Raw genomic sequence first — 18,659 nt, 5'->3', positions numbered from 1 at the left:
AAATTCATTATCTCCCAGAGTGACCAGTTTGAGGGGGGAAACCCCACAAGAATAAATCAACTTATTTATTCTTTTACATGAAATACACCTTATTATGTTAAGGAACTCAGCCTCTTTGAAGCAAAAAATATTATTATTTTCCATTTATCCCATCTTGTGTCATTCTTATTTTACTTTGAGACTTCACTTTTCCCAAACATTTTAGGGCTAATGCAACAAAACAGTGTCTCTCATTGCCTCTGTGGAGCAAATCAAATGGGTAAGCTGTCACATTTGAAGGGCCTGTTCACCTATTTGTCTTTGTGCTTTTTTATTTAGAATTCACATGATGTGCAATGAGTCCTGATTTTTCCAATCTACATTCCCAACTTAAGCAGTAGTTTGCAGTCCAGAACAGTTTAAAAAATTACATAAAACTACAGCCATTTCATATGGTTCCTTTTTTCTGTGTGTTTCTCTAGCCTGTAGAGCAGTCCATTTTGAAGAGGAAGAGAAAGGAAGTGGGGCAGGTAAAACACAGACAAAAAACTGGAAGGAAGGAAGGAAGGAAGGAAGGAAGGAAGGAAGGAAGGAAGGACGAATAAGCCAGGCAAAGAATGGGAAACGTTGCTGGACAGAAGAAAGGGGAAAGAAGAGGGGCAGTGGCGGTGGCATAGAGAGCAAGAACAAATAAGCCCAAGAGAGATCCTTTCGTCCCAGATACCCAGTGTGACTTGCTGTCAGTGGGACAGTGTGGAATGAAGGGGAACATCCTGGGAGAATGGACCTACATTAGTCAACCAAGATGGAAATATCTATTTAGGCCAATGTGGATAAGAGTGCTTGTCTGGATTCATTCTTTGAGCGAGTCCTATCATTGGACAAACCCAAAAAGTGAGGTCCAAAACACACTGCAGGAATAATCCAGTTTGAGACTGCTTTAACTGCCCTGGCTCAGTGCTAGGGAATCCTGGGAGTTGTAGTTTGTTGTGGCACCAAAGCTCTCTCTGACAGAGGAAGTTAAATGCCTCACAAAACTACAGTTCCCAGAATTTCTTAGCATTGAGTCAGGGGAGTCAAACTGGATTATTTCTGCAGTGTGTTTTGGACCTGAGTTAATAATGATATAAACTGTTGTTGGCCCAAAAAGTATCCATGAGATGAATCAGGTATTTCTGCTGGATGGAAGCCACACTGAGTTCACATGACTCATGACAAGGTGGATGAACAGATGCCCTAAAATGGAATATGAATTAAGTGAATTTGCAGAGAGGGAGGTGCCTCTGCCTGCTTATGCATGTTCATAGCCCTTTATAGGACAACCAGGGCTTCATAATTGTAGCAACTGCATTAAATGTCTGCCTAAATGCTAAGCTTTTAATTCATTTAAAAGTTGATGTATTTAATAGCATTTGATCATCTACCAGTTCTGACAAAGAAATGTCAAGATGGAAGAGAGCAAGTCCTTTCCTAACTATACCAGCTATAATTATATTTTTTCTTGATCATATAGTGCACAGACTGATACTTATGTTTCATCTGTTTGTTAAACTATCAAAGTTAATTGTCACTGTTGTTCCTTGTAGCTTTCTGAGGTACTTAGACTTTGTTGATAAAGAGTTCTAAGGCTACAGTCCTGTGGTGTGTATTAGAAAACTCTAAGTACCTTATCAGACTATAAATCCCACGATTCCACAGGATGAAAGTACTTTGCAAGTGCTACCATTGTACAGTGTGGGAATATGGTGGCAGGGTATTCCAAAGATTTGGGAAGCATTTTTTTTAAAGGCAAGGTGTTTGAAAGAAAGAAAGAAAGAAAGAAAGAAAGAAAGAAAGAAAGAAAGCGTGCACACATACACACAATCAATCAATCAATCAATTTCATCTTTATATCCTATTCTGAAGGATGCCAAGCGTAGGTTTCTACTTTCATTATCCCCCCCCCCCCGGCCAGTCTCTGGACATCTGTTTGCTCCTTAAAGGCCCTTTGAATCTTTGTAGGGAGGGAATGAACACACAGTCACTGCCACCCACAATCAGCGCCCTCTCTCTTTGGCTACTACTCTTTGGCCAACTTCACTCTTTGACCCACACCCAGAGGCTGCCCTCCTCCTGGATCACATGCCCGTCACCAGCTTATTCAGGGCAGTCAGGAGATATTCAGGAGCAGCTCTGAGAGGCACAGGAGTTAGTGAAGAATTGAGGAAGCAGTTTGCCTAGGCCAAGGAGGTGGAAGTGGTGCTCCTCCTCTTCTTCTTCTGGTCACCTGAGGCTACAGTGAGCTGATCATCTCTAGGTCTCTGGTTTCCAGCTGTTGCCACTGTGCTTAGAGATCTTAGGTTTTACCTGTGGCTTCTTCTGATGCTGCCCATTTGCCCCTCTTGTTCCTTTCCTCCCATTTCCTTGTGCTACTGCATTCTCTTGCTCATCCTTGAGCTCCAGTCCTGCTCCCTCTTGCAGGAAGGGCAGACCAGCTAAATATTTTTAGCATTTTGTATATCATTTAAATTCACCAATTTCACAACGGATGTCAGAATCAATCAGTAAATACTATTACTACTATTAAGTAGTACTACTAAGACAAAAGGATATGCAACATGGTCCCAGTCCCCTTTCCACATTGCTAGGCTCCAGTAGTTTGTACCAGTCGCTCTCTTAGACACAAGTTCTCATTGATCCTCCAAGGAAAAATGGAAACGTTCAGTGCTCTCAGTGCTTTTGAAAGAAAGAAAAGCTTTGGATACAAATACATTACAGCAGCACATTTTCCTTTCTATGATCCTAAATTCTTATTGTTTTCTGCAAAATCAAAATAGCAGTCCCCACACCCAACATCCTAACATGGCTGTGGATGGCATTAGCGTAAAGTTATAGTAACTTTTATTTAAAGCAACCTTCCAGGTTCTGCATAAAATACTGTACTACCTCCCAACAAAATAACAACAATAATAATTCTGAGGTATTGCTGCCAAGATAAATTCCAATTATTGTAGCTGAGATTATGTTGCTTTTGACATAATTCAGAAAAATACTCCTGCTAATTCTTTCTTTCTTTTGCCTCCTGTTCAGATAACACACTGATGATCACATAACATGGAGTATAATAGGTAGATGGATGGTCAGGTTCTTCAATAGTTGTTATCCTACATAAATAATTTCATAATATTTAAATGCAAAGAGAGAACAATACCATAGATACTATCAAATGGATAACTCAACTCTCAAATTTCACCCTAATGGGACAAAAAGTAAACGAGTAAGGGTTGATTATACTGTATGGAGCTACCTTGGGGTGCACAGCTTAGGGCCACCATAAATCAGAAACAACTTGAAGGTACACAACAACAACATATTTACATGCATTAAGCCAACATACATTAAGACAGAGTGAAGAAGTTTTGTTGGTTTTATTTACTGACAAGAAACAGCAGTATCAAGTAGCTTACTCTTTCTTCCTTTTATCTCCTTTGAAATGTAGCCACTACAAAAATTTACAGAATAAACTGGAGCTGTTTTTTTAATGTGCGCTATTACTGAATAGTAAAACTGTCATATCTGAACATGTAGCAGTGTTTAAAATACTTAAAAACTATATTCCCTAAATGCCTGAAAACAGTATGTCAAGAAACTCAAAAGGCTGCTTTACTTACATAGTCAACTCCCTTACTCAGCACCAGATGTACTCAAAGATACATAATTCATTCAAGCCTTTCAGAATGATAAAGCTCAATTATAAAGCCACCCCTTTACTGACAGGATTGGGACAGTGGCCACTGCACGCGGCGGCCCTGATCCGGCAAAAAAGGAGATGCAAAATGCAGCTCCTTTTTGCACCCTCTAAAGGGCGTTACAGCTGCTGCAGTGTGGCTTTGTGACACCCTTTTGGCATTGCATCATCTAGATGCAGTGCCAGGGGCATACCATGATGCTGCGCGTCGTCTAGAAGGGCGCATGGTGTCATGGTATGAGTGGAGTAGAGTCACGGCATCCAGTGTGCGGATGCTCCGCAGTGACTCTGTCCGCAGGCTGGCACTTTGTGCCATCTGTACCAGGCCTGACTCTGCAGAAAAGAAAAATTAAAAAGGAAACTGACAGACAGCATCTGATATGCAGATGCAGGCCAATACAATGTATAGCAGGGCAATTTCTAACACCAGAGCTGTCATTCAAGGCCCCGTGTACTGATTTACAGTAGCAGGTGCTGAAAAAGAAGGCAAAAGAACCCACTAACTAAATTTAAGCTAGTGTGTCCCCATGCAATAGTAGTATACACAGATCATCATCAAAAATAATGAATGAATTGCTGACCTCTGGCGGCAATCAATATCTCAAACTCATAAATCAGTATTAGAACAAGCGTGACTGATTCACTTCAGAGAAGAGAGAGTTTCTGTTTAAAAGTGTAATATATATAAAAAAATCAATTATAAAGTTATTGGAGGTAGGCTTGTCTGCATTGCACATTGGCAGTTGGGAAGCATTTGTCTCAGATGTTAATACTACGAAAACCTGAGGCTTCAGTCAAACCAGGCAGTTGTGATAACCATAAAATGCACACTTTCCAGGAACAAACTGTGACCAATAAATTCATTTGGCAACAGGAACAACACTTAAGCTAAATAAACAGTCTGGAAGACCTAACTACTTTGGCATCCTTCAAGTGTATTTATTTCCACTGATTACTTCAGCAAGACCTACCCCAGGACATTTGGACACCATACAAAGAAATATTTGCTTGAAATAGAATTAGGGTGGGTGGTTATAGAGATCCACAGAACACTGACCTAGAATAAGTGATACCTTTTCCAGAACATAAGGGATCCCACCACCACTCTTACCTCACTCTCTTTCTCTCCCTACTGTTACCACTCCCTGTTTTGTATTCTTTGAAATCTTTATTTTTTAAATGTCTGTACTGCAGAAAGGAAACAAAATCAAACAAGGATACAAAAAAATATCCTGTGAGGGCATATGATATATTGATGGATAGCCTTCTCACCCAATATTATTAATGTAATTGTGTGATGCTGCCCCCTGCTGTTTTAAGCTTTGCTTGTCTTAGGTGGCATTCCCACTGGCCTAAAACGTGGATTAGGATGCGAATTAAGGGGGCATCGTTCCCATTTAACCCCGAATCCGATCCACATTGCCCTGGAATCGTTCCCAGATTCGAATCTGATTCAGGTTTTATTGTATAATCCAGATTATATGCCTATAAACCGGTTTAAAAAAAACAGTAAATTTTAACACGGATTATTTTTGCTTCTGGGGTCTGATTCGCGGTATCCGAATGGGAACGACAAGGGTGTCTGATTCAGGAACCTGAAGATGGGAGGAGCAGTGCTTAAGGGGCTGGCCTGGGGGTGTCACACTCTTTGTTCTCTTTCTGCATCACCAGCGCCATTTTCTTCCATTCGCACAGCCTTTACCTCGGTGGATTGCAACCTCCCCTCTGCTCCACATTCATAGACCGATGTGTGAGGAGAGCCTTTGAACACCATTTTAAACTATTATTTTTTCTTTTTTCGCCTCTGCCTGAGCGCCTGAGCAGCAGATGGGCTTTGCATTACATGCCTGCTTGATCGACCCCCAGACAGCCCAGGGAGCAATGGGGCAGGCAAAGGGATTTGGGGGAATGGAAGCTCCTTCTCCCTTTCCCAGAGGAACTATGGGAAGACACAGGAGAGCCTGGACGCCCAGGGATCTGAGGGGGGGATCCAGCCTTCTCTTCTCTCTTTCCCATAGGGAATCTGGGGAGACACATGAGAGCCTGGATGCCCAGGGATCTGGGGGGCAGATCAAGCCTTCTCTTCTCTCTTCCCCAAAGAGTCTCTCCCCACTGAAGCCCGCTGCCTTTCCCCCTTGATCCGATTTGCTGAGCCTGGGCTTTGGATGCAGTCTGTCCCCACTGAAACCCAATGCCTTCTCCCCCTTGATCCAATTTTCCAACCCTGGGCTTTGGATGCTGAGTCTCTCTCCACTGAAACAGTAGGTTTTATATTTGTGTGTGTGTGTGTGTGTGTGTGTGTGTGTGTGTGTGTGTGCATATTTCTAAAGTAAATTATAAAGTAACAACTTTTTTAATTTACGAAAAAAAACACTCATCTGTAGTTCAAAACCCACTGTAGAAATAATACAGTTTGAGACCCCTTAACCTGCCCTGGCTCAGTACTAAGGAATTATGGGAACTGTTGTGTTTGTGAGACATTTATCCTCCTCTGCCAGAGAGTGCTGGTGCCATAATAAACTACCATTCCCAGGATTCCCTAGCACTGAGTTATGGCAGTTAATATGGGGAGACACAGAAGAGGACGAATAAGGTTCCTTCTAGTCTGGGGAGACACAACAGAAGAGTCTTTTGGATGCAGACGATTTTCATTGGCTGCCCCCTCCAAAAAAAACCAAGACTTGTGACGTCTGAAGCCTAGGCGCTTGACTGAAGCTTGCAGACACAAATGGGAACGGGGAGCAAATTAATCCGCTTTAAAATAAAGCGATTTAAAATAAATGGGAATGAAAACAGGGTCTAAACGAATTGAGGTAATTTGCCCCTATTCGTAATGGAAACGATGGAAAAATTCAAATTATTCCCGGAACATAATCCGAATCAGAATCGCGCCAATATAATCCGTTTTATTTTAGGGGAACACCTCCTAAGGAGATTTTTAAAGAGATTTTAGACCAGAGATGGGGACAGGTGGCTTTCTAGGTACTGGACTATACCCAATGAAACAAAAGATACAGTATGGATTCCCTATGGCAGCAGTGGGTAAAGTACAGCCTTCCATATATTAGACTGCCACTTCTAGAAACTCTAGCCAGTAATTGTGAGGAATGATAGGAGCTGTAGTCCAATATATGCAGAGCTGCCCTTCACACAACCTTGCTCTACAATTAGATGTTACATACTAACAACAGCAATGAAAACAACAACATCCAGACAAGTCATATCCTTCTCTGCTGACTTTTTACTGAACCATGTATCTTATTTTACCCTACTTTCACATCTGAGCTATTATGCTTTCTAGTTACATGTAAGGACTATGAACATACATCATATTAATCATTTGATTAGACGTTCTTGAGCAGATTTTAGTCTTAATATGGAACAAATGACTTCATATGCTTCTTCAGAATATAGAATTGGTCCTAAGTGCAAAAGATAGAAATACAAATACAAATAGCTTTGTATCATCCAATTCTGCCTAGTGCCTACTCTGGCCTCTTTTGTTATCAAGAATGGCAGTGTTTGTTGTCAATATGGACGAGTAAGACACACAGAGAAAAAGAGAAAGGGAAAGGGAAAACTCACCAATATCCTTGGGAAAGGAAGCTGGTTCAGATGCCCCAAGGGAAGCTTCAAACTCTTCTTGGAGTCGATATGCTCTCTGGAGCAATGATTCAAGCTTATGAATGAATTCAGCACTAATGATATCCTGTAAAAAGAGAGAGCAGCACATAAATGGATTCTTTCACTAACATTTTAGGCAGGTAATGGGGAGGCAGTCATTTAGCAATAACACGAGAAGACATGACTCAGTACAAAATATGATAATGCTTGGTAAGGTGAAGGACACTAAGGGAAGACTTCTTTCCACATGCATAGACTAAATCAAGCAAGCCATGGCCCCGAGTCTGCGAAACTAGAACAGGGCAGCTGAGTTTAGGGTAACTTGGGCCCGTTCCGCACGGGCGTAAAGTACATCCCCAGGACGTACTAGGGTTAGGAAAGGGCGTGATTTACACACGCCCCTAACCCTAGTACGTCCTGGGGACATACAAAATGGCAGCGCCCGTTCTACACGGGCACTGCCATCTTGACATAGCGGACACTTAGCGTCCACACGTCGCACATCGCTAATGACATCGTGAGTGTGCCATTGGTGCCTTGCGGCGTCATTAGTGTGCCACAACAAGAAGCGCCATTTTGGCGCTTCTTCTTTGCGGCACCAGGGAGCCTCATGGTTTGGCCGCTGGGGCTCCTCAGCACCGCTAATGGCGGCAGCAGCAGACCGCCACTTTCAGGCGATCTGTAACGCGCCTTGGAAACCTTTCATTTATACAGTCTCCATAAGTTGAAGTTGACTTGGTGGCAATTAAGAACAACAAAATTGAGATTCTGTGATGTACAAAACTCAGCAAGTATTTTTTCAGTTATTAACCGTTTATTTGACACCACATGATGGAACAGCAGGACCTGAACAGTTACATACTGAAGCAGCTGAGCAGCAAAGTCTGACCATTATTTACAAAGAGACTCTTGTTGAGAAAACTAAAAAGTAAACTCTTGTACACACATGAAGTTCAGATCTATACTGAACACTTATTTCCACAAAAATATGTTTGGAGTAAGGCACAAAAATGAAGCTGAAGTAGTATTGGTACAACTACCTCATATGAATACATTTAATTTTAAAGGAACAAAATACTTATTTAAATATTTATTCTTTTATCTTAAAAAGTGTAAATGCCATTATAACTAAAGAAATAAAAAGTAATATGTAACTTTGAAAAGGTTGCATATAAGCATTTTTTTTCATAGTAACAGAATGCCATTAAAATACTGGTGAAAAATGACAACAAAGAACAATGTTGAGATGGTGAAACAGGCGAGGTCACCAAATGGCAGGAGGCTCTCTTGAATAACTGTAGTTTCTTCACTGGAACCTGGCATATATATTTTTATTGCTCCTGAAAAATTTCCAAAGTGCTTTAGTGAAAAAGCATCCATGTACTGATATTTACCATATATACTCGTCTAGAAGTCTAAAATCGTAGGCCCAAAAATTGATTCTAAAATCCCAGGTTGACTTATTTACGAGTCAGTATGGTAATGTGATAGCACCTCTTTTAGATTTCCCCATGCAGTCAGCAGAGCAGTTTCTTTTTCTCTTGAGCCAAGCAGAAAGAGTCCTGGGTGATTGATTGCTGTTAAACAAACAGAGTTCCTCTCCTGCCTGCACTGGCTGCTGCTATCTGGGAAGTCAAGTGTGAAACCAAAGTTGAAACGCTGAAGCAAAAAGCCTCAATTAGAATCCTTCTTGCTGTGCGCACATATGCATACAGTGAAGAAACCTCCAAGATTTACCCTCAACTTATCTATGGATCATGGCAAAATCCATAATTTTGGCCCCAAAATCTGCCCTTGACTTATACATGAGGTCGACTTATAGTCAAGTATATACAGTACTCACTTCTACACTTTCTTCTGCAATTGCATCCCCTGCTCCAAGTTTGATTGCACTACAATTGGCTTCATCTTCAACCTGTCTGTTACGAAAAGTCAGGGCCTGCTCCCATCGTCGCAGTGCTTCTTCAAATAGTTCCATTCCTGGAAGAAATGCAACAGATTTTGTCTGATTTTTAAAAGAAAATCCCCCATCCTTTCATCAAAGATTTAATTGTTCTTCTCTTATGATAATGGGATAATTCCTCCCCTCCTCATTTGGTGGAGTTGTGGAAGCCACAGAGTAACAGAGCCCCTTACTAATGTCTGACTTAGATATAAGTCCATAACAGACATAGCGGGGATAATAGTCATTTATAAAAAGATAGTTAAAGAAAAGATCTATATGTGGAGATAAATCATTTGGTATCAAAAATATTGCAACTAATTATGGTTTAGAGACTGGTGTTGGGAAGATAAAGCTACTGACTAAAAAGGTTGTTTTATTTAGAATTGATATTACTTTTATTTTAGCGCTTTCTTGTTAATTACTCTGAAGCAGAGGGTTTAAAGAGAAAACAAACAAACAATAATAGCAACAAAAAAAGAAAAGATAGAAACAAATAAAGATTTAATTGTTCTCTTGTATCGTAAGTCTTTTCCTTTTGGTTCAAGCCATGTTGAGCCATTTACTTTGCAGGCACATTTCTACAATGTACCTGTTTTCCAGCTGTGGCCAAGCTGGTCTTTACTGCATGGATAGATCAGGAAGAATGGTAGTGCAAGGTGTTTATGAGCTGGATAAGACAACTGTTGATTCCTTCCTGTTCCACTGTTCCACTATTCTAAGTAGAATTATTCCATATTATTTCAACACTGAATAACAAAACATTTTATGAATCCATATATCAAAATTTTAGTCTTAAATTTTATTATATCAGTTAACAAAACCTTATGGATTTTGGATTTTTTATGTACAGGAACCACATGTAAGTCAAGATCCTACTAGTTTGATGGCAGAGTTTAAAACTGTACCAGCGTATTTATATTGGAGAGTGAGGGGCTGTGCACACCGGCCATAAAGGCCAGCCTGGGGGATGGAGTCGGGGCATGGCATCCACATGACACACACCCTGACTCCGCCCCAGGGCAGTGTGACACTATGTGCTGCTCCACACAGTGTGCAGCATCACGGGACTCCTCTGCCACTGCGTTCACATGACTCAAGGCCAAAGAAGTGCCTTAAACCCATAGCACCGCGACTTTCCAGGGCACAAAAAGGGGCCACTTTTTGCAGCCACTTTGTGCGCCCTGGAAAGGCCAGATTGGGGCTATGGCACGCAGTACCCTGGAAAGGCCAGATAGGGGCCGTGGCATGCAGATCAGGGCCACAGCATGCTGAAGGCTGCTGCAGGTTGCCCCTTAGGGGCAGTCTGCAAAGCCCCTGAGTCTGCTCTTTTCTTGACTGCATGACACAAGATGGACAAGGTACCCCCACATCCAATTTGTGCACTGGAGATAGAACTGTTGGACTTATAGTACATAAGACTATTGGGCTTACAATGGCTAGTGACAGAAAACAACAGACTTCAGACTTCACCTGGATTTCTAGCATACTTGCTGGAGTTCCAGTGGGGGAATGCTGCTCTTTCCTCCACCTGTACAATACAGGTCAGATAGTATGCAGGTACACTTCCATAGCTCATCAGTAGCCAGGAGGTCAGAGATACACCTGGGAACCGTCTAGCTCTATTATGTTGCCCGGGGAAAGGAGCTGCACAAAGGGGTATTGGATGTGCAAAGAGGCACTTGAGACATTGGCCTGTTACAGACTGCCAAAATAAAGCTGCTTCAGGTCTCTTTGGAGGTATGCTGTTTAAATGATGCATGCATCCTAAGAATCCAGAAGCTGCACCAAAGCTGCACTCCAGTGCTTAGGAATGGAGTGTGGCTTTGGTGCGACCTCCGGACTCTTAGGACCCATGCATCATTTAAACAGCATACCTCCAAAGAGACCCGAAGCAGCTTTATTTTGGCAGTCTGTAACAGGCCATTATGTCTTTAATAGTATTTATGAAATCAAAAAGATTCCAAGTGCTTTGTTTGGTCTTGATATCTGCCTATGGCAAAAGGTGAGAGCACTGGCAATTTTGCCTTGGGACTAAGGCCTGTGCTACATACTTCTATGTTTTTAACATGCCTTGCAGATATATGCCATCATGCCATGCAAAAAAAAAAAAGTGGGGGTTTATGTGTGCATGTCTCTCTGTGTGTGTTTGGCATACAGTTAAGACTTAGACAATGAATTTAGACATATTGTAAATTACAGGGGGAAATAAAATACATTGAAAAGGCAGCTCACTTACCCATCAAGTATAAGTTTTCAGGAGTAGTTACTGGGATATTGACTAGCTTGACATCATCTTCATCAGCTTTGTCCCAGGAACTGGAATTGACACATGCACAGCTAGGACAGGATGTGGCACTTTGAACCTAAAAGGATGGGTATACAAAGAGGTATTTATCATGTATTCAGTGAGGCCATTTCTGATCCTTTTAGCCTCATTACCTAGTTATTTCTGCCTAACTCATTGTAACTAACTGGTGCTATTCTGCTTTATCTTGCAAAAGTATAACAAAATCTCTCACATACTCTCAAACATTAATAATGACTGGAACACTACAGACAATGATCTGGCTGGTTAATTCCAATATACAGCCTTTCCCTACCAGCCTCGCCAAACCCATGGACAAATTTCTCTCTCTCTTCTCCTACATGCTTCCTATAGCCCCCTCTTGCTTGTCTGCCACACCTGTGGCAAACAATCTTCTTGCATGCGTCTCTCTCCATTCTCACACATCTCAAACACAATGTAGGCTGGAACACTATATTCTTTTCTACTTTTCATAATCATGTATTACAGATGTCTCATCAATAATGAACCATTATTGTGAGGAAAATTGCTCAACCATGATATATGCTAGTAAGGTAAATTCTTCCAAATAAGATAGGAAAGAAGGGAAAATGGAAAAGCAGAAGGTAAGGAAGTGACGTGCATATGGTTTTTGGCTAAGTGTTTCTGAAATCTGGGGTTGAGTGTGATAGATCAGTAAGAACTATTTGTAAACATGATCTTTTGACTGAAGTATTTTCCAAAAAGGAAAAAAAATGGTGAAAGTGTTAAATTTGACATTCCAAATGAAAAATACTGACCTGGGGAAAGAAGGCTTCAGTAACAAGGAAAAGGGGTTGAAATTTAACATACTCTCCCCATAATGTCTTGTGTTGATTCTTGAAAACTTGGAGGGAGTAAAAAGCACCATAAAAATGTCACTCAAAGTCTTCAAATATTTATGCTAAAGCATGATTTAACATAAAACCATGGCAAGTCTCAGGTGAGTTTCATACTATACAATTATAGCACTTTAATACAGGCTTAACTGCCATAGCTACATCTTATGGAATTCTGAGATTTGTAGTTTCGTGAGGCATTAGAGTTCTCCAGCCTACAATTCAAAATTAAAACAGAAATGAGAAAACTGGTTTATTTTAACTGTGATTATTGCTAGCTCCAATTATCCAGGGTCTGAAACCAAAAATTTGACTTTGATTTGTTTGGACCTTATCACACGGGGGAAGTCAGACAAAATCGGGGGTTTAAATGGCTATTATCCCATGTAAAATGCAATATAGCAATTAAGATTTTCACATGATGTTGCTAATAAACAGGCAATAAACAGGCAATAAACAGCAACAAATCATTCACAGGGTAATTCTGAAAATGATTTGTTGCTATTTATTGCTTGTTTAATAGCTATGTGTGTGACAATCTTAACTGTGATATCGGGTTTTGTATGGGATAATTCCTGTTTAAACTCCTGATTTCTCCCCGATTTTACCCGTATAAGGTCCCGAATCAGAATTATTCAGTTTCAGTTTCAGGTATATCTGAAAGCTGTATTTAGTCACACATCAAAAATAGAAATTTGCAATTGTTTCATCACGTGACAGAGAGAGGGATGTAGAAACCCAAGGTTCATTATATCTCTCTGTCATAAAAATTAGAATATGGTTATCATTATGTATCTCCCTTGCGGCCTAGGGAATTTGATAGATTTATCAGTTTTAAAAAGAAATTCCATTAATGAATATAGAACATTCTACTGACTGCCCAGTTTTGCCACAGTTCAGACATTTTTGTTTGCCTGAATTGATCAGCTTTCAAGCTTCTTTAAAAATACAGGACCTATACAGTATGGATACTTTCATTACCCCTGCCAGATACTATCCAAGAACGTAGTGGTAGCAAGAACCAGTTTCGAAAAGGGAGCAGTTATTGACAACCTTCAAAGAGGCGATAAATGGCTTGAAGAGCTTTTTTTTAAAAAGTAAGGCGCGTTACAGACCGCCCAGAACGGGCGGTCTGCCACCGCCTCCATTTCCGCCGACAGGAAGCTGCAGCCTCCAAACGGGGAGGCTTCCCGGCGGCAGAAAAAGAAGCCGCAAAAAGCGGCTTCTTTTTGCGCTGCGCTTGCGATGCACGAGTGCACAAATGGCGCACTCGTGACGTCACAAGGCATGGGGGACGTGCGGACGCTAAGCGTCTGGCACGTAAAAATGGCCGCGCCCGTGTGTATAGGGCACCGCCATTTTTACGCCCCCATCACGTGCTGGGGTGAGGCCGGTATGGACGCTAGGTCATTGGCCAACCCCTAGCACGTGATGGGGGCGGCGCAAAGGCCCGTGCTGAACGGGCCTAAGTTAGGCCCCATACAGACAGGCCAAAATAAAGCTGCTTCGGGTCACTTTGGAAGTATGCTGTTTAAATGATGCATGCATCCTAAGAGACAGGAAGCCGCGCCAAAGTCACGATCCAGTCCTAAGGACTGGAGTGCAGCTTTGGCACAGCTTCTGGACTCTTAGGATGCATTTATCATTTAAACAGCATACCTCCCAAGTGACCCGAAGCAGCTTTATTTATTTTGGCCTGTCTGTATGGAGCCTTACATTCTGCTACATTCCACAACAGCCCCAGTGTTGTTCTAACTAACAGAATGCTTTATGTGATACACTCGTCCCTCCACATTTTCTAGTCACATATTTTATTAATATGTTCTCTCTGGGATTATCTAGGTCATCCAGGCCAATTCTGTGTTCAACTTTAACCAAAAGTTGCACTGAAGGACCTAGAGGTTCCTAGAGAGAACACTCCACTCTGTATATCCTCCATCACAGTTATATGGTCAATGTCTGGCAGATGTTTACTATAGAGTTGCACTGGAGGACCTAAAGTTTCCTAGAGAGGAATCTCAGGTAAAAACATGTGTTTTTGTTATTTACGGTTGTTCCACATTCACAGTGCCCCAATCCAAGTGAATGGGGAGGGATGAGTCTATTGCTATTTTGCTATAGCCTGCTGTGTTAAGGATTTAACCTGCAAATTCTGAGATATAGGGTCCATCAGAGAAAAATAGTAACAAAAATAGTGTTTGTGGAGCCCAAAAGGTATTCTACTGCTAATATGAGAGGAGCTACACAAAAGCACAGATAGCTTATACTTACCATCTTTTAGCCTAAATCATCACTTTTTGCATTCGGACTTCCTGAAATGCAACTGTAAATATACTTATCCCTGGGCCAAAAATGGTTTGTGCACCAGTCCTATTAAATTCAGGTGAGAGTTTTTCCTTAAGAAGGAACACAGCCTGCTTGGAAAAGCTACTTGCTTCTGAAAAGCATTTTTAAGAACAATGGGTAAACATCTGATCAAGTACAAACAAAGGCCAGCATCCACAATGCTGAAGCATTGCTTTCTCATAGTTAGATAAAAATGGGTGCTATATTTACACATGATATTTAACAGTGTACTGTATAATATACATTTACCAGTCTCACAATATATGCAGTAATGGGGGGGAAATGAAACAATTCATTACTGCACCATCTTTCTTTAAAAAGGCACACTTCCAGCTGCTGAAAAGTAACAGGACATCAGAAGAACTTTGCTGGAAGTTGTGCAGTGACAAATGTGCAGCCAGTACAAATTAAAACCCTGTTGATCAGATGTCAAGGGAATAAATCAAATTCCCATTCTCTCTGCTGAACATCTTATTCATGATTTTTTAAAAAGAATTCTATGGCTTCAGGAAAATCCACAATGGCAGTAAACACACTTTTCTGTCAGGTGAATCACAAGCATTTTGCCAGTTCTCTTTGCAGAGACAGGCTGGTATTCCTATTGCATTCCTAGGTTGAACCTGACTTTTTAAAATCATGGTAGAACAGAGAATGCCATGCTGTGACAGAAAGCTATTCTGTTTCCTCAAACACCTGAATGCAGAAATGATTCCAGTTCCAAAGAAGAGGAAATAGTATGTAAGCTTCTATGCAAACAAGTTATGAGAAAGTATCAAGAAAACATAGCAACTGATTTATTGAGTACTTGATAGTAATCTTTCATAACCTGCACTTACCGAGGCCAAACTCTGCACTGAACCTGAATATTTACTGAAGAGACTTCCATTTGCATTTATATAGGATTGAAATCCTTTTTCTTTGGCTGAACTCAGTGAAAGTGATAGATTCTGTCTGCTGCTGGAACAACTGGATCCTGAAGAAGAAAACAAGTTGATTGAGACCACAATTATATGCACATCTATTCAGGAGTGAGTTCCACTAAAACTAGTGACACTGCCATGACCATAAATAGGTTTTAATCAAGAAATCCCTAAAATTGCCATTGTATTTCAACTGCATTTAAGATGGTAGGAGAATGTGCAAAGAACACAAAAAATTCTCATTGTGAGACCAATTTTATGCTCAAAAAGGCTGGCACTGAAATACAAAGGTTGATGGGATACTGAGTATGTAAAGTTATGATTAGATCAGATTGTATTAATTGCTTTTTCCAGGGATATGGTACACATATTTTGCAAGATCTGAGGATGGCAGATAATAAGAAAGGCTGAATGCATGTTTATGCTGGACCTGCTTTTAGGGAAAATTTAACTTCTCCCTGTGCAACCTGAAACTTCCCTTGATAAGCTCCCAAATTCTTCCACCGACAGACCAGAAAGGAGCGCTCCACAGAGGAAGTTCTCCACGGAGAGAAAATATAATTTTAACTTAAATTTTATGTAAATAAATACAAGTCATTCTTTACAACTATAACATAAAATCTAGCATTTAACGTACTCCACACGCTAACACATCCTGCAACCCAGAGATAAAAATTATGAACCCACTAACTGGATTGGTGCATGCATGCGTGTTTTAATTATCTAAAGATTAAAGACACGGTTTAGGAATTGGCGGAGAACACAGCCCAGAGAAAAACAGAGAGACCCAACACATACATGCTGATACATGCGTATAGTATACTTTGTTGTTGTTGTTGTTGTTGTTAACTGCCCTCAAGTCAATCTTGACCCATGGCAATGCTGCTGATGAGACATCTCCAAGACCCTCTGTCCTCCACTGCTCTGCTCAACTCCTGTAAACTCATACTCGTGATCGCTTTAATAGAGTCCATCCATCTTGCATGCAGCCTTCCTCTCTTTCTACTTCCCTCCACCTTTCCTAGCATTACTGTTTTTACCAATGATTCATGCTTCCTCATGATGTGTCCAAAGTACCACAACCTGAGTTTTGTCATCTTGGCTTCTAGGGAGATTTCTGGCTTGATCTGCTCCAGGACCCATTTATTTGTCTTTTTGGATGCCCATAGAATCCTTAGCACTCCTCCAGCGCCATAAATCGAATGAGTTGATTTTCCTCCTTTCTTCCTTCTTAACTGTCCAGCTCTCAGATTCATACATGGCAGTAGGGAATACAATGGCTTGTACGATTCTAACGTTTGTGCTCAGTTGTACATCCTTGCATTTTAGGATTTCTCAAGTTCTTTCATAGCTGTCCTTCCCATTCTTAATCTTCTTCTGATTTCCTGACTGCAGTCTCCATTTCTATCAATGTTTGATCCCGGGTTTGAGAATTGTTTTACTATTTCTATTTCCTTGTTGTCTAATTCAAATTTGTATAGGTTCTCTGTGGTCATTTTTCCCCTTTTCTTTATGTTCAACTTGCCTTTGCACTTTCTTTCTTGATCTTTCTCAGTAGTTGTTCCAGGTCTTTGAGGTTTTCTGCTAGTATTATGGTGTTATCTGACTATCTCAGATTGTTGCTATTCCTTCCTCCTATTTTCACTCCTCCTTCTTCTGTGTCTAAGCCTGCTTTTCTTACAATATGTTCTGCATATAAGTTAAACAGGTGGGTGATAAGATGCAGCCTTGTCTGACTCCTTTGCCAATAGGGAACCATTCTGTTTCCCCATGTTCTGTTCTGACAATAGCCTCTTATCTTGAGTACAGATTCCTCATCAAGACTATCAAGGCACTCCCATGTCTTTAAGGATGTTCCATAGCCTTTCATGACCTATCCAGTTAAAAGCTTTGCTTCTGTCTATAAAGCACATGCTGATTTTCTTTTGGAAGGTTCACTCCACTACCCATCATATGTTTGCAATGTGGTCCCTAGTGCATTTTCCTTTCCTGGACCTCTGGGATTTCTCTCTCCATGTATGGTTGGAGTCTATGTTGTAGAAGTTTGAGCATAGTATAGTATCCTACTGACAAATATATCTGAGTGGAGGACCATGCTGAAGATGGAGGGGAACAGTAACAGTCCAGGGTCTAAGTTTGAGGTTTGTATCCCATGGCCATACCTTCTGGAATTGTAATCCCAAACCCACACATACTTTTCAATAGGATATATTTGACCTGGCAGCTGCTTATTGTTAGCACAGTGTGCAGTATGTGCTGGCAACCATACTTTGCAGTCATTCTAATAAAATTCAGGTAAATTCTCCCTCTCTTTTTAAAAGTCAGTAATACGTTGTTTCTAAATATTTATACCCCTATTTTCCACCAAAAAGTCACTCAAACCCATTCACACTTTTATCCCACTCTTAACAGTTTCTTCAGCTAAACCTGCTGTCAAGTAATTTCTAAGGTGTGTAATAGATTCTTGTGCATCCTTATGTAGAAGTAAGTGCTATGCAACCTGCTCTCAGATAAGCATGTAACATATCTCAGGTATTTAGAACACCACAGGTTTAGGATATTTCTTTTCCACAGATATTTCACCTACCTTTGTCTGATGAAGATGTTTTCATGTGGTCTAATACCAAATGACTTGGTTCCCATGGAGATACTTTCCTGGACTTCTTCCCACGTTTTCTTTTGAAGTGATGAGCAAGAAACAACACAGACACTGCACTCACTGTGGTTATTACAAATAACTTCTTTAGACTTGGTGAGAGTTTAATCTGGAAAAAAATTGAAAAAGGAAGTTATAACACATATTTCAGAAAGAAGAAATTATTTTATGCATACTTTTAAAATTCATACTGGAAATATGACTCCCACATACAGTCTATTTTAAATAAATCTTCGGTTTTGGAAAAGTGCAAAGAAATTTTAAAATCATATACAGTGGTCCCTTTGTATACGCAGGGGA

The 18,659-nt window shown here is 40.7% G+C and overlaps 1 protein-coding gene across 1 annotated transcript in view; it reads right to left on the bottom strand.

Annotated features, from left to right (window-relative positions):
• Positions 1-18,659, bottom strand: part of MIGA1 (mitoguardin 1) — a 47,807-nt gene that overhangs the window by 24,957 nt on the left and 4,191 nt on the right. The window contains exons 3-7 of the mRNA XM_089515483.1: positions 18,291-18,468; positions 15,620-15,756; positions 11,512-11,638; positions 9,174-9,310; positions 7,292-7,415 (exon numbers count right to left, since the gene is read on the bottom strand). Of these exons, the coding sequence (XP_089371609.1) occupies positions 7,292-7,415; positions 9,174-9,310; positions 11,512-11,638; positions 15,620-15,756; positions 18,291-18,468 (703 nt within the window). The remainder of the gene's footprint in view (positions 1-7,291; positions 7,416-9,173; positions 9,311-11,511; positions 11,639-15,619; positions 15,757-18,290; positions 18,469-18,659) is intronic.

This window comes from Sceloporus occidentalis, unplaced genomic scaffold (assembly GCF_023333645.1).
Source record: "Sceloporus occidentalis isolate IW3139 unplaced genomic scaffold, rSceOcc1.0.p SCAF_3, whole genome shotgun sequence".
Taxonomy (NCBI): Eukaryota; Metazoa; Chordata; class Lepidosauria; order Squamata; family Phrynosomatidae; genus Sceloporus; species Sceloporus occidentalis.
This window is presented reverse-complemented; position numbering and strand designations above follow the sequence as displayed.